At 33.2% G+C, this 22,606-nt stretch overlaps 1 protein-coding gene across 1 annotated transcript in view; it reads right to left on the bottom strand.

Moving 5' to 3' along the window:
- Window positions 1-22,606, bottom strand: part of LOC150106979 (uncharacterized) — a 102,209-nt gene that overhangs the window by 72,535 nt on the left and 7,068 nt on the right. The window contains exons 2-4 of the mRNA XM_090393526.1: window positions 17,904-18,052; window positions 15,885-16,046; window positions 13,440-13,682 (exon numbers count right to left, since the gene is read on the bottom strand). Coding sequence (XP_090249652.1) covers window positions 13,440-13,682; window positions 15,885-16,046; window positions 17,904-18,042 — 544 coding nt within the window. The 5' untranslated portion in view covers window positions 18,043-18,052. The remainder of the gene's footprint in view (window positions 1-13,439; window positions 13,683-15,884; window positions 16,047-17,903; window positions 18,053-22,606) is intronic.

Below are 22,606 nucleotides of genomic sequence, written 5' to 3'. Positions count from 1 at the left end.
TCTTTTAGTGATGTTACCTCCAACTGATACTGATAACTTTGGAGGGAAAAAAATAGCCATCTTCTGGAGGAGAGGGGGGGAGTATTGCAGGGAAGACCTCTGTCACCCTCTTGACTAACCTTTAACTTCCACAACCTGATGCTATTTTTTTTTCCCTCCAAAGTTATCAGTATCAGTTGGAGGTAACATCACTAAAAGACTGATAAATTTCTTGCTTGCTGTGATCATAAATAGTTATTTGAATGTAAACATTTTATTATTCTTGCGAGTCGAAACTTATTTCAAAACTTTACCACCCGTACATTCTAGTAATGGGGCAATTAAAAACAGAGACCATACCAAATAATGGATTTGTAGTTTTGTGAATAAAGTAAAAATGAACTGATAAGTGACAATTTGTTACTACATCTGTAGATACCTTCACCAGACTAGAAAAAACAGTCGTACCAAATTCTAACAATACGACTGTTAGAATTTGATTATTTTACAGAGACAAACAGCTGATATTTTAGCCAATCATGTTACTTAAACTCTAAAAACGTTTGTTTTAGAAAATAAAAAAGGTATCGTAGCGTGCAGATAACAAGGAATCAGTACGAATGTATCAAAAAAAAATTACCGCCATTGGAAGAGAAAAATCAATAACATTAACAAACTTTATAGCCAGAACCGTTCCTGAAAGAGTTAAAAAAACAGAATTCTTGGTTAATAAAATATAACTATCAGTTGAAGTGGGAAATTGGTTCACTATCTTTGGACAAACTAAGAAATTAGATGATAGAATCAACATGGAAATATCATATATTACTTGCCAAAGGAAGAGAAAAATCAAAATTATTAGCGATGTTAACAGGGAGGCCTGTTCTTGATTTAAATGAAATTGGATGCCCAAAACGTGAAAACATAATGCGTACTTTTAAATGCTTTTGGAAACATAACGAAAGATTCTGTGCTTTTAATAATTCTCAGAAGTATATGTATTGGATTCGAAAATATAAATATGCAACCCTTAATTTTACTACAGTAATAAATTCCCAACGAACACCAAATGAAAATTAAATTTCAGATGAGAGTCACATTGTCAAAACCATACGATGGCAATTCCACAAGCATGGAACAAACTTTGATGTATTTTTCAATTTATTTATTTTCTGTATTGTTAGATTCAGTAAATACAATTTGTAAATAATATTTCGTTCAAATAAATGTGTAAATTTAAATGAACAAATTGAGTGTCGTAGATGTGTAATACAAATTTAAGAAGGAAGATAACTTTTTTTTTTCCTTGTGAAATTTCATGCCACAAAGTAACCAGAGAAATTTTTTTTTGATTCATTGAATTAAAAGTCTTATTTGTTCATGCAAGTCCTGAAATATTTCAAGAAACTCCTGTCAAATCTTGGAAGCAAAAGAAATAATCGGGTATTAAATTAATAGCTAGAATTTTAGTGGTGAAGATTTCACCTGAAAAGTCACAATACTGTTAGAGTTTGGTTATTTTACGGAGCCATTAGATATTTTAAACCAACAACACGTTACAAAAACTCTTAAAATGATTGCTGTAGAAAAACTGCAGAGAGTTCAAAACCTTGTTTGTCTTATATCAGTTACTTAAAATTTACTAATGCTAAAGAAAAAATAAATAAAATAAATAAATTCCACTTACAGAAATAGGTTAAAAGCACAAGGAATCGAAGGTAAATTTAATAGTTATATTGGTAATTTCCCAACTGAAACCAAGAGTTCAAACCAAAACACAAGATTTCTCACCTACGTACAACAAAAGGCGACCGGATAAGATAGATACCTTAAAGATAAGACTTAATGAGAAATATACAGTGTTAGAAAATAAATTCACATATACTTTATATATTTATTAATTCTGCTCAGTTATTCTGTTAGAATATGACCTTTAAAAGTAAAATACAGAAAATAACCAATCAATTTGAAAGAAAAAAATAATAATAATAATTTCAGAATTCCATACTCTAACAGCAATCGGAATTCTAAACCTGATATAACACTTGCCCTAAAGAAAACGGCGCATAGACTTTCCCACCAAGGTTGGGCAACAGTGGGAAAGAATTAATACAGAGAACCAATCAGATACTAATGTAAATTAAGTAGTCCACTAGCTTTTCTGGTTATTTAAAGAAATATCTTTCAACTCCTATGTTTTGTGTGTTTTGTGGTGTGAATATATGTTAGCCACAGTAACCTATTATGAAAAAGTGAAATGTCTTTTCAGACTTGTGTTTGTGTTCTGTGAATATATGTTAATCAACAATTTGGAATATTCAGAAAACCTACATAGTACCAAGATGTTCCCATTCTGGAAAGATATGTAAGTTTTTTTGTTTTTTTTTTAACTTGAACATAACAATTTATAATTGTAATACAATAATCACTGTTCGTATGTTTTTTGGTAAGCGTAATTCTAATACTGAATAGTTTTTTTTTTTTGTTTTCATAAGAATAGTCACAGGGTATATTAGAGTATCAACATTGACACATTAGTGACTTTTCATGTCTAAAGTGTATGTGAAAGAAATGTTATGCCAAGAAAAACACCATTTGCATTGGTGATATATGTAAATTCCTATTTCTGCATATTGCATTGTAAATAATATCTGTGAAATAAATATGTAAACTTAAAAGAACAAACATTGTCTTTGATGTGTTTGTATGTTTAAGTAAGAATAAGTTGGAAATCACCGTGAAGTCACACACGATTTGTTTATTTATTTATTGAACTTTATGATCTTCATTTAGACAAATCAAAATATTCGGATGAATTATGAATAAAATATGAACTTGATTAGAATATGAATATAGAAAAAAATACAGATGAGCTATGGAAAAAAAAGTGTGTGTATGTTTGAGTGACACCAGTATATAATTAATTATTCAGAAAAGTTCCAAAGACTGTCGCCATCACGACTCACTATAAGAATTCCAACCATTTAACAGTAAAGAAATACCCCAAATTGTATTGGAAAAATTAGTACAACCATCTATAGAAGAAGAAAAAAAAACTATGTTTGAGTGATGTAACATATAATTAAATTATTCAGAAAACCTCGACACTGTGAATTTCCAAACACATAACGTCACGATTCTTATCTCTAAATATCACCAAACACACCACGTGATGTGTCCGACAGACAAGGGCCCCAGCGAAATTCCAAACTCAATAACGACAACAAACATTCACGTCACGACTCCTTATCTTATCTTGATCTTGTTTAAAATGTCCACCAATCACGACACGATTCCTTATCTCTAATAAATCTTCCTTTCCATTCAAAACAATAACGTCACTTATTAACAACTAACAATGACGTCACTGATATTCATCTGACAACAACAAATATTCACGTCACAATTCCTTATCTTATCTTGATCATGATCTGGTTTAAAATGTCCACAAATCACGACACGATTCCTTATCTCTAATATATCTCTCTTTTCCATTCAAAACAACGTCACTTATTTACAACTAACAGATGACATCACTTATTTACAAATAACAAATGACGTCACTTATCTACATCTCATAACAACAAACATTCACGTCACGATTCCTTATCTTATCTTGATCTTCATCTGGTTCGAAGTGTCCACAAATCACGACACGAATCCTTATCTCTACCATCACCCATAATTCCATATGCAAACCAAAACACAAGAACTGAAGCCATTGACACAATTACCCCCAGGGAAATTCCTGACATTCCAAAACCATGAAGCCATGCCCACCAGAGGCATTTGGTTTAAAGTGTCCCACCAATCACAACATGAATCCTTATCTCAACCATCACCCATAATTCCATATGCGAACCAAAACACAAGAACTGAAGCCATTGTTCACATATGCTCCCAGGGAAATTCCTGACTCATGAAGCCACGCCCACCAGAAGCATTTGGTTTAAAGTGTCCCACCAATCACAACATGAATCCTTATCTCTACCATAACCCATAATTCCATACGCGAACCAAAACACGACAACTGAAGCCATTGACACATATGCCCACAGGGAAATTCCTGACACATGAAGCCACGCCCACCGGAAGCATTTGGTTCAAACCGCCACCCCTACTACTTAGGATTTTTTACTTTGAATATGAATGTTTTAGAAGAAATGAAGTGGAATTCAGAACTAATTGAAAATATGAGAAACAGTTTCATGGTGGAAGACAGAATAATCCTCATTACAATAAAGCATATTCAATGATGAAAGTGAAGACAAAATTTACGGTAGATTCCACAACTAATAACTGAGATTTTCTCTGTATATTGGTAGAATGAAACCGTAGACTAAAAAGACAAAACAGGAAAAAAATACCACTGAAAATTCATGTTTAGGAATGAAAAATAAAGCAGGAGAAAGGATATTAGAGTCTTCATGTCAAGAATAATTCACTGCAAACACTTTCAACAACGAAAGAAGGCTACTCGCATGCACTTCACTGTACGAAACGAATATACAGAGAGACAAATTATTATATTTACAACGAAAAATTGGGAAATATCTTCAAATCAGCAAAACGCTGCCTAGTACACACTGCGGAAGAGAAAATGTATTACTGATTGCTGAAGAAAATTGAAATTAAGGACGGAATAGAAATAAAGAACTTCATCGCTTTGGATTTCTATAATTTCAATAGAAGTTCGAAGACAAGAGTCTGAATAACGCAGGAAGAAAATGTAAAAAAAAACTATGGTCAGTACTAATATAATTTTGTGTAATATGAAATAATGCAAAATTCCAGAGAGCCTTATTACCATAATAGAAGAAGGAAAGAAGGTTCTGATTAAATTAACAGAAACGTGGTTTATTGCTGTCAAAAGAGGTTATTCAAATATCAGAAGCAAGAAGAAAAATTAACCTTCAGGGCAACAAAGGACGGGATAGACTGTTGAGCACAGGTTTATAGAGATTGAATAAAATAGGAAATAAAATAGAAAAATAAAGAAAACCTCCAGGGAAGTGAAGAAAATGGGATAACATCATGTGAAGAAAAAATATCAGCGACAACTTTTCTGTAACAATGAATGACGTTACAAGTGGGTTTATTCCTATCTTCGGATTAAAAAAAAAACAATATCGGAAACATTGGTTGAAGAAGAACAACAACAACAAGAACAGGCGCAAAACGACGGGAAAAGGATGTAGAGAAGAAAAATGAGAAATATATTGACATTGAAGGAGAATTTAAGAGGAGAGTGAGAATTCATTGAGAAAATCGTTGTATTAAAATGTGGTGATATGAACAATAAATCATCTCCTAGAGCTGAAGTACCAGTGGAATTGTCGAACAGGTGCAGGACGAAGTAGCGAATTAACCGAAATTTATCAATAGATTGGTAAAAAATAAAATGTCTTAGAAAAGCATCATTATTCATCGCAACGACAAAAGCGTCAAATCCTGGAGAATGAAAAATTACAGAAAATTCGCTTTATTTTTATATGCAATCAAAGATTTGTTGAAATTAATCAAACAAAGACCAGAAACACATGTATAGAAAGAAATGATAGAAGAACAGGCTGGTTGTCGGAAAGGTAGAGAAACTACAGACCTACTAGCAAACATGGGATGGATTATGGAAAAACAAAACAACTTCTAAACTTCTAAAAGACTTCTGAATTATTGGATTAGTTCTGTCGCAGGTTTTTAATTTTCCTTTCATCTGCAAATGTGATTGTTTTGTTGCCTGTTATTTTCTTTGAAACTATGCAGAGTGTTGCACATTTCTCAAGTCCAAAATCCATAGAAATGTCTTCATTGAAGATTCAGACTGTATTTAGCAGTGACCCAATTTATCTGGATTATTTTCCGTATAGCTTGAGGTTATCCACGTATAACAAATAAGATATTTTTCCTGTGTGCTTTGATGTTTGACATCCAAAGTTAGTTTCCTTCAAAATTATTGTTAGAGGAATCAGTGCTAGGATGAACAATAGAGTGATTATGGGTTACCTTGACAATTACATTCTTGATATTCACTGTTATTAAATAATCAATGGATTCTCTCCATTGATTATTGAGTGAGTTTTCCCAGTGGGCATGACAGCAGTTAGGAATGATTTGATGTTTTTACTCACTCCGAAAATTTCTAAGAATTTTATAATCCAGCTATGTGACATAGAGTTCAATACCCTCTGGTAATTAATTTATGCTTTTTATAAATTGGCTTTTTGTCTTTTCGAATTTACAAAATCATTTTATCAATTAGCAATTGGTCTATAGTTCCTCTGAATTTTCTGAAATGCCCCTTTTCTTCAATACCCTCTGATTGGTGCCGTGATTATTATTATTAAGACAAAGAAAGGCTACTACTGTGAAACAAAAAAAGTCTTCTAATTACCTCAAAAAGAAGCCCACAATAAAGCAGAATGTGAACCATCAAGACAGATGCAATAACACAGGATATATCGGCAACTTCATTTTGATCAGACATTTCAGATCATTCATTTGACCTCCCAAACACCTGCCTACTTCCAACACAGCGACCAAATCAATCAAATATATATGTGTGTGTGTGTGTGTGTGTGTGTGTGTGTGTGTGTGTGTGTGTGTGTGTGTAAACAGAAAATGTGATAGTAATACTTCAGTTATATATTTAAATTTAAAACTATATATTTAATTTATATATTTAAATTTTAAAAAAATATTATGTAAACTGCAACATAAGTAATATTGTTTAACTTGTGTAATTGTGAGTTATCAATTGTAAAGTATTACTATGATTATTATTAATGGTAATAATACACACTTTATACTCGTGTCAATGAGAAATTCTGCAAATGATAATGATGTTACGAGTAATTACATTTTTTGAACCATTTCCCTCAAGGGCTCACTTTAGTGAGTACGGGCATGGCAAACCCGAGGTACCTGATGCTGGACCATGCCTTACTTCATGTAATATACATCTGTTATATTATTTGTAGACTGGTCCTTTCCCTTTTTTTTCTTTCCTTCTTTCTTTTCTTCTTGCTACCTTCCCCCCAATGCTATTAGCGTATTGAGGGCTAGGGGTGAATCTTTCCTATTTTTCTATTTCATCTTATGTGGAAAGGGCCTCTGCAACCCTACCACTTTCTTCTTGCAGTGACTTCACTCCAAAATGCTACTATGATTGTGCCTAATAACGCATCTCATGCTGCATCGGCTGTCGCGCAGAATAATCAGAGCCGCGTTCAGGGCTTAGGCAGAGGGTCTTGTTCGAGAAGTATATTACAGTCTCCATCAAAATTCAGTGATACCATGAATGAGCAACACAGAATGTATAAGATTAATCTTAGAAAGGAATTTTACATAGGTACATGGAATGTTCGGGTTTACAGATTGGTACTCTTGAGATTGTCTGTAAAGAGATGGATAGGTATAAAATTAACATCTTGGGAATTACAGAGACTAGATGGAATGGAGAAGGTCACTTCAAAAGACAGGATGGCAAGCTAGTTATTTACTCAGGTAGTGACTCAAAACATCATGGATGTTGGATTCTGATTATGTAGAGATTAGAGTAATTATTATTTTCTTCAGATTCCAACAAGATCTTCCATCACAAAAGGCTAGACGTAAATATTATTGAATGTAAATCACTTGTTTATAAATTAATATTCATATAATTACCTTAATTATATGTAATATTTAATTAGTTAATCAAAGATATGTGTTAATAGTAATAAGATTCTGTAATAAAATATTATTAAGTTATTTTATTTATTGCTATGTGAATATTATAAGAGTTTGTATTTGATAATTTAACTGTACATTAATTGAAATGTAAATATTCTCTATTTATTTTGTTCCTGTTTGTGAAAGTTTAACGTTATGCAATAGCTTAATTTTATTATGTTTTGTTTTGTTGTCATGGAGACGTATGTAAGTAAGCTTGCACGAGTGTGGAACAAGGCAAGAGGGAAAATGCTGAAAGTTTACTGGAAAGTTAAAGAGATCACGAGAATAATTTAGGCGGGAAGAACAGATATATAAGCGATGAATGCTGAAATTATGAATTAATTAGGAGATTAGATAGATTATTAAGAGAGAGAGAGAGAGAAAGGAGAGGATTGGCATTAGATTGGAATCGGAGAATTCGGCATTCGGAAATCACAGTGCGATAATAGCGAGTTGGCAAGTCACTCAAGCAGCTAAATAAAGTCTACTAGTCCAGAGGTGGTTAGCTAATAAGTTGTAGAATAACAATTATAGCTAGCGAAGACAGCTGAGTGACTACTAAATAGACTAGCAATACTTGAGTTGAGATTTAATTTCAGGGCCAACCTTTCAAGGACATACGGAACCTTGAAACAAAGCACGAAGTTACTGGAGATTAGTAGAGGCTGAAAAGTTGAAATTTACCATTAGCTGTGTTTGGAATTATAGTGCCTAAAGAATTAATTGAATGCCGGAGGAATGAACAACTGTGCATATAAAACCTAAATTTAAGGAATTATTGTGCTGCCTTATTTCATGAGTGATCAGTAGTACTTCATGCAACAACGTTTGTTTATTGTGTATTGTGACCAATGTTTAATTCAGTTAATGCTTAGAAGATTTATTTTAATGAGTGCCCGTTACTGTTAAAAGTGTTCACGGTTATAAAGAGTGTTTGTGTATAAGTTGATGAAGATAGAAGATTATCGGTAAGATTATTCCAACCTTTAGTATTCTATACAGAGAAGTGTGTGAGTTTCATCCTAGAATTTCCTGATACTAATAGTAACTATTGCGGAGAATTAACTGTAATGTAAAATTAAAAGTATTTGTTTGTGAAGTGGTGTTACTGCAATTTTTATTGTATTTGGAACTTAAGGAACTGTGAGAAGACTGTAATATAGAGATAACAGATTTATCTTGTCAGAGTTTGTATGATTGTACTTATCGGAGAAGCTGAAGTGTTTGTGATATCTTAATTACTGATTTGAAGTTAAGTGTAAAATTTATGATTTTAAAATTAAATGTTTGTTTTTGTTAATCAAAAGTTGAATTTTGCCTGAATCTCTTTTACTGCACCATTCATAAAATATTCGAACCAAAGCGGGAAAATTAAGTAAGTTAAATATACTCGGCCAGTATATATATTAACAACATATAAGGGAAAGGTTGTTAAGAGTTGGTTTATCTTCAATTCTTGAACTAATTCAGATATAAAGTGGCGCAGTCTTTAAATATAAATTTTCTTTATGTTTGAATTAAAAATCAACTTGCAACCTATCAATTAGTTAAGAACATCGTAATAGTAATCATGTCGGATCCAAAGTGTAGATTGAGAAGAATTAGGATCCAACATTAGGATGGCAAGCTAGTTATTTACTCAGGTGGCGACTCAAAACATCATGGGGTAGCTGTGATACTGAAGACAACTCAGGCAAGAAGCCTTCTTGGTTATAGCCCCATTAATAATAGGATACTCTCCATTAGACTTAAGGCTCAGCCTACCAACGTATTAATTGTGGTAGTTTATGCACCCCACACGGATAGGCCTGAAGAAGAGAGTGAAGAATTCTATGAAAACTTACAAACTGTTTTGGACTGCCTACCAAGGAGAGACATACTGTACAACTTAGGAGACTTAAATGCAAAAGTGGGAAAGAGTATGAGAGTCAGGCAGGAGTGTGGCATGTTTGGTCTGGGTGAACGTAACAGCCATGGTGGAAGACTGTTGGAATTTGCCCGTGCTAACAGATTAGTTATTACCAATACATGCTTCCAGAAACATCCACGACGGACCTATACTTGGACAACCAACATTGATAGGTCAAGGCACCAGATTGACTACATTCTGGCTCTCCACTGGTGGAAGACAAGCATCTATGATGTGCATACTTGTCCTGGAGCAGATTGTGGTACAGACCATCAGCTAGTAAGCGCCAAAGTAAGACTAAGACTCCGATCCAGGTCAGGCACATTCCACTAGATTGGATGTTAGAGTAATTCCTAGTGGATTCACAGAAGAAACATCAACTCGGCTGGATGATTTTTGGAGACCAATGAGGAAATCTCACCAGAAATGCTTTGGGAAGGAGTCAAGATGGTAATACAGGATACAACGAAGACGTATCTCAGCCCAATAAGAAAACCAAGAGACCCATGGATATCAGATTCAACATGGGAACTAATCAAAAGAAGGCGGTTGGAAAAACAAAGAGACACAGGGACCAAAGAATACAAGAGTCTACATAGAGAAGTCAGAAGAGCCATCAAGCAGGACAAGGAAAAGTTCTATACTAATAAATGTGAAGAAATAGAGTTCCAGATGAGAAGGCATAATTATAAAAGGTTGTTTTATTTAGTTCGTGATTTAAGCGCAAGTTCAAGCCTAAATTGAATGTCATCAAAGACAGGAATGGCTCATTACTAACAGAATAGTTGGAAATCAAAAACAGATGGAAAGAATACTGTGAGGAACTGTACAGTAGAGTGGATAAAGAAAATGTGGAGTCCTCCCACCAAGAAAAGTTTGATTTGGAACCTCCTCCACTTAGGCATGAAGTTGAAAGAGCAGCTCAACAGCAATAAGGCCCCAGGTGCAGATGAAATCCCAGCAGAGTTAATTAAGGCCACAGGGGATGGAGGGATAAGAGTGTTTCACAGATTGATTACAAGGATATGGGAGACAGGATCATGGCCTAGAGACCGGAAGACGTTAGTTTTCATCCCACTACACAAGAAAGGTGATATGAAGGCATGCAAGAATTATAGAACTATTAGTTTGATATCTCATGCTAGCAAAATTTTATTAATAGGATTGAAGCCAAAGTTGAGGCAGAGATGCCCAAGAAACAAGCAGGTTTTAGGAAAGGTAGGGGCATCAGAGGTCAGATCCTTTGCCTTAGACAGATCATAGAAAAATGTAAAGAATTCGGACTCCCTCTGGTAATGTGTTTCTTAGACTACTCTAAAGCTTTTGACTGTGTTGAGCATGTGAAACTGTGGGAAATAATGAAAAGAATGGGTTTTCCTCAACACACTATCAGGTTGATAGCCAACTTGTATAAGGAGCAAGAAGCCACAGTAAGAACAGGTGTCGGATTGACTGACTGGCTTCAAGTTGGAAAAGGAGTTAGACAAGGATGTTTACTTTCTCCTCACTTCTTTAGTATATATGCAGAGGACATCATGCGTGAAGCATTGGATGAGCTCAGGACAGAAATTACGATAGGAGGTAGATTGATCAGTAATCTGAGGTACGCTGATGATACAGTACTCCTTTGTAATGATGGAAAAACTAGGACTAATTCTTGACAAAGTTCACAAGATCAGTAATAACAGAGGACTTCAACTCAATTCTAGCAAGACAAAGATCATGGTTCTCAAAGGAAAAACAAACAGAGAAGCTCTTGAGAAAGAGCTTCTCTGTTTGTTGTCTGTTTGTAGAAACCTAGGAACATAGAGAGAACCGAAACAGGCGCTATATAAATATTATAGCGAGAATGAAAATTAGAGCAATTCCTGTTTCTCTCTCTCCCCCCACCCACAGACACACCCACACAAACCTATGACAAACCCCCTTTCAAAAACCATCACTACAAGAACACAAAGAAATAAATACACCATGTCTAAATCCAACCTAGTTGCAAAAGAAAAAGAAAAAAAAGTTAAACTGTAATAGCAGTTGAAGTCTACTCTCTCTCTCTCCCACCCACCCACCCACACACACACAAACCTATGACAACCCCCCCCCCCTTTCAAAAACATCACTACAAGAACAAAAAGAAACAAACACACCATGTCTAAATCCAACCCTACTTGCAAAAAAAAAATAAAAAAAAGTTAACTGTAATAGCAGTTGAAGTCTCCCAAGCACATACCAACAAATAGTAAAATCAACACCTGGCTTGCGACCAGTATAGAAACATAACCATGAAAAACCATCACCATCTATCATCTATTATCTTCCTCAGATAAGCTCTGCTAAGCTTCGAGGAAGAAATCAGAAATGCCTCCCAAAGAAAGAATATACATTATACAGAAGAAAAATATATATATATATATTATTATTATTTTAAAATATTATTAACTTGCAAGTATCTGTTATTCACAATTGTAACGTATTATAATTATTACTGTATCTATGTATGTAATTTATCTGAGACATAAAATGTTTAAACATGAAAAAAAAAATATTATTATTCTGTATATTCTGTATTCAAAAATTCTGTATAATCTTTATTGTTAATATCATAAGAACATATGTTGTAAATACATAGTATAACGGCAAAAAAGTATTACTAAAAATTTTAATTGAAATCCAATGTAGAAAATGCAGCACTTAGTGCTGAATTCTGTAAAATTATAAGTTGCAATGTCACTCAAGATGTTTATTGTATGTGTAAATATTTTCGCAATCAATAAAAATATTATGATTATTAATATTTAAAAAAATATCATCTTTTTGTCTTTTATTAAAGCGAAGAAATATGCACAATGGCAGCTGAAGTGTTAGAAGACGAGGTATTCGTGGTGGATATGAGGTTTGTGGTCGTGTACGAGGTAGGGATGGAGGATGAGGAACGGAAGGTAGGTGTGATAGTATAGATATCAGTGACAAAGTTGCGAAAACTTGTTATGGATGGAAAAATAAAAACAATTCAGGATATCTGTTTGATTCTCACTTCCCATCAAGGAATTTGAAATAATAGATTTTTCTTGGCTTCCTCATTGATGAAGTTCTCAAGATTATGCTTGTTCCGAAATAAACTGGATCTGCTCAGAGAACTAGATTCGTAAGGCTTTTGTAGCAATAGTAGACAAGTGGCCATATGCATTTTGGAGTTAATGTTTCAAACAAGTAGCTACAACTATTCATGGAAGAATCATTTTTGGGCAAACTGTCAGCAATATACGTGCGTAGAGGATACTGGGTAAGCTATATTGGCAAAAACACACTGTTTCCTGTAACGTAACTGGCAAGTGTGGAAGTGTTTTAATGAAACTTATACCTGCTCCTAGATGCAACTTATCTGGAGTTCACCAGAAGTACTTATATGTCACTATGCACTTATGACATGAAAAGGAAGTGATAAAATCCTCTTATCAAGAATTTAGTGACTACTTGATTATCCAAAAAACCATCTGTGCTGCGCAACGTGATGAGTGAGCAGATTGAAATTTTAATGTGCTGAAATAAAGTGAAATATTTGCTGTAAAAAAAAGCAATATTATTATTGCCTCCAAAGAGACCTACGACTCATTGTCGGAGGACGGTCTATTCCACTATACACATCTCACTACCTCCTCTACTTAGTCCTCCAACTACTACTGCCACCACTATAATCAAAGCACATCGCCATATACCACGTGCTACTGCTACTACTTCTACTACCAAGAATCAATAAATCAATATAAACCAAGAAACACGACTATCTCTTTCATGATATTGTTAGCTCGTATACAAAATGCGTAACATACATAATACATACCGAATCTGTTAATATGAATGCTTTCTCCTTCTACATGTCGAAAAGGCAGAATTGCGACATATTTTTCAAAAAATGTCTGAGGAACATCACCGAAATCCCTTGTAATATACATGTCAGGATATTCCGACTTGTTCTTGTAGAAATTCAATATGACCCTAAACGCACGTTTGACATTGAACTTCTTGACTCGAAGGAATTTTAAGAGGAACTCCTGATCTGTCTGTGGAACTAAATCATTTACCTCTGGAAGAAAAAAAAATAGATCTTTTATCAATAAACCTGTTGCACTGTCAAGTCACGACTTATAACATACAGGACATTTAGATGTTCATAAAGACTAAATTGATCAGAAAATGAGTTGATTATATCGACCACATAGTTATTGATATATTACCCTTGATACTTTCTTTTCGTGATCTCTAAACAAAAAATATATGATTTCACTGTAATTCATTTACTAGGAACATATTTACTAATTAAGCGAACGTTTTTAATATTTGATTATTCGTAAGATGTTGAGTCCAATAATACATTACAAAACATTTTTTTTATTTGATGGTTAGAATTGTTTCTGAGATAGCCATCGTTTAGCACCTCTTAACCACAATGCTCAACTTTAACAGACAAAAATCAAAAAAGGGAAAACTCGATAAACACAATGACAATGAAATTTGCAGGGACTAAAACGATCCGGTGAATACAGCAGTTAAGCAATCAAACTTCTCAAAACATGGAAGTAGAGACATTATTCAAAACAAAAGTCGATATTTTTTTCATGAAAATATTGCAGCTATCAAAAATCATTTGCTAAATTCAAACGCATACTTACATCGCATACTGAAATATATCAATATATCAATACTGGCTATGCAAACCGAACTGTAGGATAACAAATTTCAGAGGTAGAATAATAAGACCCACAGCATGACGAATCAGACAGAACTGTTTACAGTAAAATGGTAATTAAAAAGGGCATCACAACTGGCCTTGCATTATGTGAGTTACTGTATCTGCTAAAACTAAAGCTGGCTAAGTAACTTTACTTTAAATAATAAAAGTCAAGGAGTTATAGTTGCAAATATGAAGGTCATCTGGAGGCTTCTATGCTTACTGTATAAAACTTAGTTAAATTTGGAACTTGAGATCCAGTGAAAGAACTCTTAGGACATCATTGTAACTCTTCTACTGCTTTTCCTCCACTGAACCACAGATATTCCAGACCCAGTCTTACAATATCTATAAGAGAACCGATGCTCTGTCTCTGTCCAACAAATAACCAATTATCCATATCGATTTGTCGTCGCGTTTATATCAGTCTAACATGCAATACTCTCTGAAATAACTTGGATGTGTTCAATGTATGCATTGCTTTTTATCTCCCACTATTTTGATCTTGCAAAATTGAAGTCAGTCATTGCAACAAGATTGTTCTTTTTTAACAAACTCATGTTGCGCCTCTATATAGAATTTACCCAGCCTATATTCTGGACTTAACGGACCTTTACTGAGTTATATTTATGAATGAGTTCATTCTCATTCTCCAAAACCTACAATAAATCCATTGCATGCTAGAAATGGTTGCAAATATGACATAGCTTTACGCTGTCTGTAATTAATTCGTTTAGAAACTAAATTACCTCTGTTGATAGCAAATCAGAATGCGAATTAGGAGCATCTGATTTTGAAGCCAAGTTTATTAACTTTATCTGAGCAAAGTAGTGTTATTGCTTTTTGAATCACTTTGTAACGGTCAAAGGCAAATTTGTTGGTTTCGCTTCTTGAATATTCAGACAGAAGTGACGGTTTAATAAATGCTTCACTTTCCTTCTTGCTTGAAATATGAAGCAAAACAAATAATCCTGCATACTATAATACATCGATGAATGCTCAGGTCTCTAAAGTAATCTGACTTTTGTGAAATCCCTTTTAACTATAATCCTGCATACTATAATACATCGATGAATGCTCAGGTCTCTAAAGTAATCTGACTTTTGTGAAATCCCTTTTAACTATTACTTAAAAAGGAATTAAGTTCTCGTTTTGATCCATATTTACGAGGGTTGCAAACCCTTAAAATTCAACCAAACATTGTTGGCAAGTGTGATTTATGATATTTCCCCATGTTCAATTCAATTTCTGTTTTGATTCTTTGTTACCTTTTTCAGAGTTCGTGCCAAACATTTTCAGCTGCAAACACTTTCGATGGTCTAATTTTAATGATCAATGCTCGGCAATCATCATTAAATTTAAATGGATGTTCTCCATAATATAAGACTGGATAATAATTGGATAATATGAAACTTGTTCTTCATATGAAAATGAAATTCCACCTAGAATATCTGCAAAATAGTTGGTTTATAAGAAAAAACAAATAATCGATTATAAACCTCAAATTTAGAATAATGTGTTTTAATATGTTTTTCTTTACTAACAACGATAACTTACCTAATAGCATGTCCTTCAGTTCTTGTATAAACGAGTCTCTTGTTTCGGGATCTTCATCGAGCTCCTGTACTGCTTTCTGTAGGTCTTGTTCATTGACAGCATCTTCGAGAGGCCTATAAGTTGGTTTTCCATTCACTGGACTAGAATTATTTTTTGGGACGTCTGAAGATGTTTAAAAACAATAAGTAATAAATATAGGTAAAAATATCTTTTTTGCAAGTTTTTGTAAGCAGTTCATTAAAATATTTAATATATTTATTAAATTACTAAAATGAAGAGGTGCATTTTGATAGAATAAAAACAAATCGTAAATATCCTCTGAAATATATCCAAATTATCAACTATTTTAACATTATCTCTTATAATAAGATTTTATGAAAATTATTAAATATTCTTTTAGAGAATCGAAATATAATAAAATAATACTGACAAAAAAAAGGATTGACATCGAATTAAAACTACCATAAGACCTACAGAAATGCTACATTATAACATAGGAAGCACAGGACAAACATTCGAACAATTAATGCAGAAATTTCTCTACCTCGTTCAATTAGTATCAGCTATGTTTCAGTTTGGTTGAATTAGCAGGTATACGTAAGAAGCGGAGTTTTTTTTTCCTATTCTTCAATCCCCAAAACAGGCAAACCAAGTTGGTTTCGAGGGCTCAAGCATTTAACAAACACAATGCACTGGCGTAATAATCTTAATTTCTTTAGCCCCAATTCTAAATAACCATAGCTATAAATTTTTTGAAGGCATCGTTATGGATATCAAGGTTGCTGTATTTTCTTTTAGCGGGATAACTCGGAATATGTTTTCATGACTGCGATTACAGCAAAACAGTATCACTGCCAAATTCCAGCTTAGTAAGTTGTTTTTTTCTCACTAGTTGATAGACTTGTTATATTTTCTTCTTTTTCTTTCTTTTCCCCCTTTCTTTGTGTGTGTGTGTGTGTGCGTGTGTGTGTTATAAATGGAGCTTCTTTGATCATATAAATGGAAAATGTGTCATTCATGAAGGATATTTCATAAAAATATAAATAAAATTCTTATATAATCCGCTTTGCCAAGAGGGTAACAGGGATATTTCTTAATACCTCTAAGTAGGTAAAGATCGTTTTTCTATTTAAAACAGTAAAATCTAGGTAATGATGACATTCTATGTCATCAAGAATAATGATGACATTATATGTCATCAAACGTACACAGAGATTTTATACAATTGCGTTCCTGGGTAATTTAACTACCATGTTCTCAGAATAATCGTTTTAAAGAAGGTACCGTTTGGCTAGAAAGAATTCGGTCTAGGACACGAAGTACCTTCATAAGTAGTTCGTTCGGCTGTCTCAGGTGGCAGGCTTTTAACTCCGTCGAACGCTCGTTTTTAATTACATAAAACAGACAAACCAGCCAAAGGAACAAACGCAACTAACAGAACACACACACACACACGGTTTTTTCCTTGCTTTAGTTGCTCTGCCTATAATTCGACTCAACCAGTAATCCTAAATAATTTTCCTAGACTAAGCCTTTCTGAGATTAGCATTAAATATTTTGTGATGGTATTTTTTTTTTAAATGGAATATTGGATAGTTGGTTCCAAACGTGATATTTGCCTAATGTATCTGAGAAGATATATGATTACTCAAATCACTGGATGTTCACATTTCAACCTATTTGATGAAGCCTAATAATCTGTGAGTTCATTGGGTTTAGACAACATCGATAAACATTCATAAACGACAAGAATTTGGTTTTATATTCGAGTCTCGAAATGTAATACCTTTATCCTGGAAGTGGTTTCAATAAGATGTTGCCATTTATTTGTTTCTTTTTAGATGGCTTCAAGCCATGTTATGTTTAAAATGCATAAATAGTTTGAAGTGTTCTTTGTCGGGAGTGATATCGCTTATTACCTAACCTCCTTACATCACTATCTTTTAAAAATTTTCTGGTTTGGATTTAGCGTGAAAAATTTCTAATTCAAACTTCCATTGAATTATAATTAAGTCCTACCATTTGTAGTTTTACTAAGTCCCTGTAAATAGAAGTCTCTTGTATTAGGATCTTCACATATTTTCTTTACTCTTTCATCAATATCTTCAAGAAAATGGTCCTCATTGAGAGGCTTGAAAGAAATTCCAGTACACGCCATCGAGCAGGTTCTAATGAAAGAGAAACACAAAATGTTACCTGCTGAATCAGCAGTAAGTTGAACGCATGGAAGAACTTCATGAATTTCCAAGAAAGATGAAATTATAATTAAAAACTGTTACATTTCCTAAACGACTTGGAAACAAACAGAAATATGATGAAGGCCATATTATGAATCATAGTCCATTATTCATAATATGGCTTAAGAATGCAACATTCAGAAAAAGAGAGTAATTATTGCTTTTAGCAGGAATATATATACTCATAAAAGAAAAGAGAAACATGCCGCATAATAGCATGGACGATTGTGATGCAATGACAATAGTAATTGCACGATGTTTCTCGTTTGTACTATTTCTACAAATTTGTATCGTTTAACCTTATAATTTGTTATAATCGTTGCAGATACTAACAGTATCGTGAAGTTATTGGGATATGGCACTGGTGACATTTCTTTAAATTTCAGATTATATTTTATACATATCTGCAGTACAAACTAAAAAAAAAAATCACATCCAACACAAAAACATCTACCTACTGTGGCAGTATAATAGCCTTTCCTAATCCTATTCCGAAAACTTGCACTTAATGCGTAGCACAGTACGCTCTGCAACAAGAACGAAAATGGAATCGGAAGCAATTAATGGATATGGTAAAAAAAAAATCGATACAAACATTGTACGTTACATCATGCCTGGAGGACGTCTTCCAATAATAAGAGTAATAATAAGTTTCCTTATAGCTGTAGTCTTACATTTCTTCCTCAGTGTATACCTCCGGTTAGATATATTCTTGCATGCTGCTGATGTCGAATGCAAGGGCTCTTAGTTAAAATTTACCCCGTCCGTGCTACTCGATCGAACCATTTAGCCGACCTGGAACACCTAGTTTCTGGCCAATAAATAGCGATCTTGCAATTTATTGGCCACAAATTGGCCCTCCAAGACGAGATAATGAGCCGACACCTCAAAATCCTTTAAGATGCTAAAGCTAGAATAACGGAAAATTATATAATGCAACACCAGTTATGTTACTCATATAAGAAATTAATTATTGTTAAGTAAAAGTGGTGACAACACATGGAACAAGACACAATTTTGCAGATATCAAGAATTTTGGAAAATGTATGTTCTTTTAGCAAGAATGCACAAAGAAACATGATTTCTTTTTTTACTTTTCTACAACTTGTTTTGTTTATTATTATTATTCACATCACGTATACAAATTATACATATTATACTATTCAACTTGTATAATTATGACAATATTTCACAATACAATTCAATACACAGCACAATACTGTATTAAAAATAAAATTCAAGTATTATTATCATATTCTGTTGGTACTAACACTTATTTTGGCTTATTTTATTATGGTTAATAAAACGTTTTCTCGTATATGCAAGTAGAATATAATATATTTTGATTGGTTTCATAGTTATGATAAGTAACTGGTTTAGAGTAATGTAAGTTAGTTAATGCAAATATGTGTAACCAAGGGCCGTAGCCATACTGGTTACTAGAAAAGTAATTAGCTTAAAACAGACACTGAGAGTCCGGGGACCTCTAAGAGGGCTCCCTTACCAGTTATAATAATGTACATGTTGATATTTTAATTCATAATTGAATGAACCAATTGTAAATCAATACCTTAATTGGTTATGATATGTGAGTTATAATGATCCCTTATACTATACCTTTAAAGTAATTGTCAACATTCTTTAATCCCATAAGCTAGTTTCTCAATATTTTTCTGAATACATATTCTGAGGTTATACATTTAATTTCATTCGGAAGTTTATTATAGCATTTTGTCACAATGCACTCGAAAGATTTATGGAAAATTTCTTTGTTAGCCTTAGGTACTTCCAGCGTGTTTCGACCGCAGCGCAATCCATAGTCTACATTATATACCAAGAAACTTCCAGTGTTTCGTTTTACATATAACAGACAACCACAGAGATATAGTTTCTGAAATGGTAGAATATTATGAACGATATGCAGATCATTAGTTGAATGTGCAAAGTCGGTAGTAGTTATGTCTCTAATTCTTCTGATTATTGATTATTGATGATGATTATTGATGATGACGAGTATATCATCAATACTCTTTTGTCCTGTTGAAAGTTGAGATATTTTCTTTGCATTAGTTGTTATTATATAATATTTTGAGTTGCAAAGTAATGTTTCTTTTCAGTAATTTAATAAACATTCCCCCATCTATGTTTTAATTAAATTTAATTTAATCTCTTCCTGGTGGTCAATATACCTAATTGACCACCAGGAAAAGATTAAATTTCTAGGAAGTTCTTGAAATCAAAAGAAAGGAAATCAGGATAAAATGCACATTTTAGTTTGTTTTTATCACTTTCAAAGAAACAAAGGAAGAACAAGAGGAATATAAATTGTCGTATAATATCAAAAATAGTGCGAACCCTCCTTGGAAACTAAACAGGTGTTGCTCCTTTATGTAGTATGCAAAAGTTTCAATTCTGTTCTGAAGAACAAAAAAATAATTCATGGGAAGGATAATCGATATTTACCAAGCAGTTTTAGAAATGGTTTTAGATATTTTAGATATTATATTATTTTTGCTCCTTTATCGAACTTTTCCAGTCCTTAATATCCTGGATTCATTAATACTCTTCTGTTTAGCGCTACAGCGAGAACTATCTTTTTTTTTTCATTATGTCATCAGTCGTCTCTAATGAATCAAAAACTGACCAAATTACTTCCCTAGTGGAGGAAGAATTTTTTGTGGTATCATATCGTCGGTCAAATGTTTTATTATCCAATGTCCTATTTTGAAATTCGCCTTCATCATTCTTCTTGAAATGCGTGCAAATCAAGAAGTTTTTCATAACTGTAGTAAATTGTGGAATATTTAACTACTTCTTTCTTTTCCTCAGGTATCATTGTTCAAAAATAGTATCTCATTATTTAGAGTATCTTAACCTTCTGATTGTTTGTTGTCTAGGTAAGTCAGATATGTCATAGTTCATATCCATAATCCCTATATTTGCCTGCCTCTTTTACATTGGTACATCTTATGTCGGTGGCGCTGGCCTTGAATTCCGCCATGAGTAATTAATTCTACTAGCTGACTTTTCATTATTCACTCTAGTTACCTAATGATCACTGCCCATACTACATCATTTAGTTTAGCATGCTCTTGCCTACGTGATATTTGACCATGTTCAATCATCATATTATCGGATTTTAGGCTAATATAAAACAAAGTTCTAAATTTCTATTCCATGTACGTTCGTTCAGTAACAAAGTAGATTCGTGGTAATGATTAGTACAGCATCAACATGATGATTGGACAGGCTAACCTAATGTTGCCTGATGTCTTTGTTTTACCTGGAAACATGCGAAACTTTGCTGCTATGTCCTCATCGCACTCGCTATGTCTATACCCAAGATCTTTGCGTGATCACCATCAATTGTACTTACTTTTAAAGATGTAGGTGATTAATTAATACAACTGTTTGTTGTTTAATTTGAACTCTAACTGTTATTTCTTTTCTGCACACAACTGTGACTTTGTCTCAATGTTATTTCATCGTCTTCCTTTTCTTCTCTTTGCTGTCGATGATTTGGTAAATAAGGATGAAACCTAGGAGGGAAATCAGAGAAACAAACAACAAATAAGCTTGAAAAAAAGTTGTTAGTGTGAACCAATGACAAGCATTTTGCTATTAAAATGCTCGTTACATTCCGTCAGAAATTATATTCTTAAAAGTAATAACGATGACAGCGCAAAGTACAATTACTCATTTTTATAACGAAAAAGGAATATATAATCTAATGCAATATGCTGAGAATTAATCAAAATCAAGAATTGTTGCTAAAGGATTCTGTTCTTTAGAAAACCTTGAAACTGCAAAATAGGTATTTTTATTCAGTACAGTTGCTTAACCGTGATGTTAATCTTAATATCGACATTTACAAAAGACGAAGTTAACAAATAACCTTCAATTATTTATGCGTTTCACGTATCTTGTAGCTGAACTTGCCTTGTCATATTTTGTCTTTTGCTCTTAATTTCGTAAAAATAACTTGTTTTTCTACCGAGGTTTCAATAACATAATGGAATGTGACCAGCTATATTCTGAGAAATATGAAATGACATAATTCCAATAGAAATTTCCAATTAGTATGCAGTGAAGCGGCAAACACTCCCTAAAGTCAAACTGATTATTATTTACAAACTAAAACCAAACAAATAAATAACTGCACAAAGCAATATTTTTGTTAGAACTGTCGATTTAGCCAATATGGACAATTTGATTTTTATCCGGCCTTAAAATTTTTGAAACATGCACTTAACAAGCACGACTGATAATTGAATTAATTGCTTACAAAGCAACACTTTTATTGATTTTCGGATGTCAATTCTCCAAATGTTTCTTAATGTTTCCATTTTAAGCTAAGCTTAAAATGGAAACATTAAGAAACATTTCTTGGAAAAACTAACCTCTGAAGGGAAGTGAGGCATTATACATTCAGACTGGTTTTATATAAAACTAAATAATTTTCAGTATGTTAGATTTAATTCACTG

The sequence above is a fragment of the Typopeltis vanoorti genome, chromosome 5, assembly GCF_054136105.1.
Source record: "Typopeltis vanoorti isolate ZY-2024b chromosome 5, IOZ_Tvanoo_1.0, whole genome shotgun sequence".
Taxonomy (NCBI): Eukaryota; Metazoa; Arthropoda; class Arachnida; order Uropygi; family Thelyphonidae; genus Typopeltis; species Typopeltis vanoorti.
The sequence above is the reverse complement of the archived record's forward strand: the minus strand, read 5'-3'. Positions and strand labels throughout refer to the sequence as shown.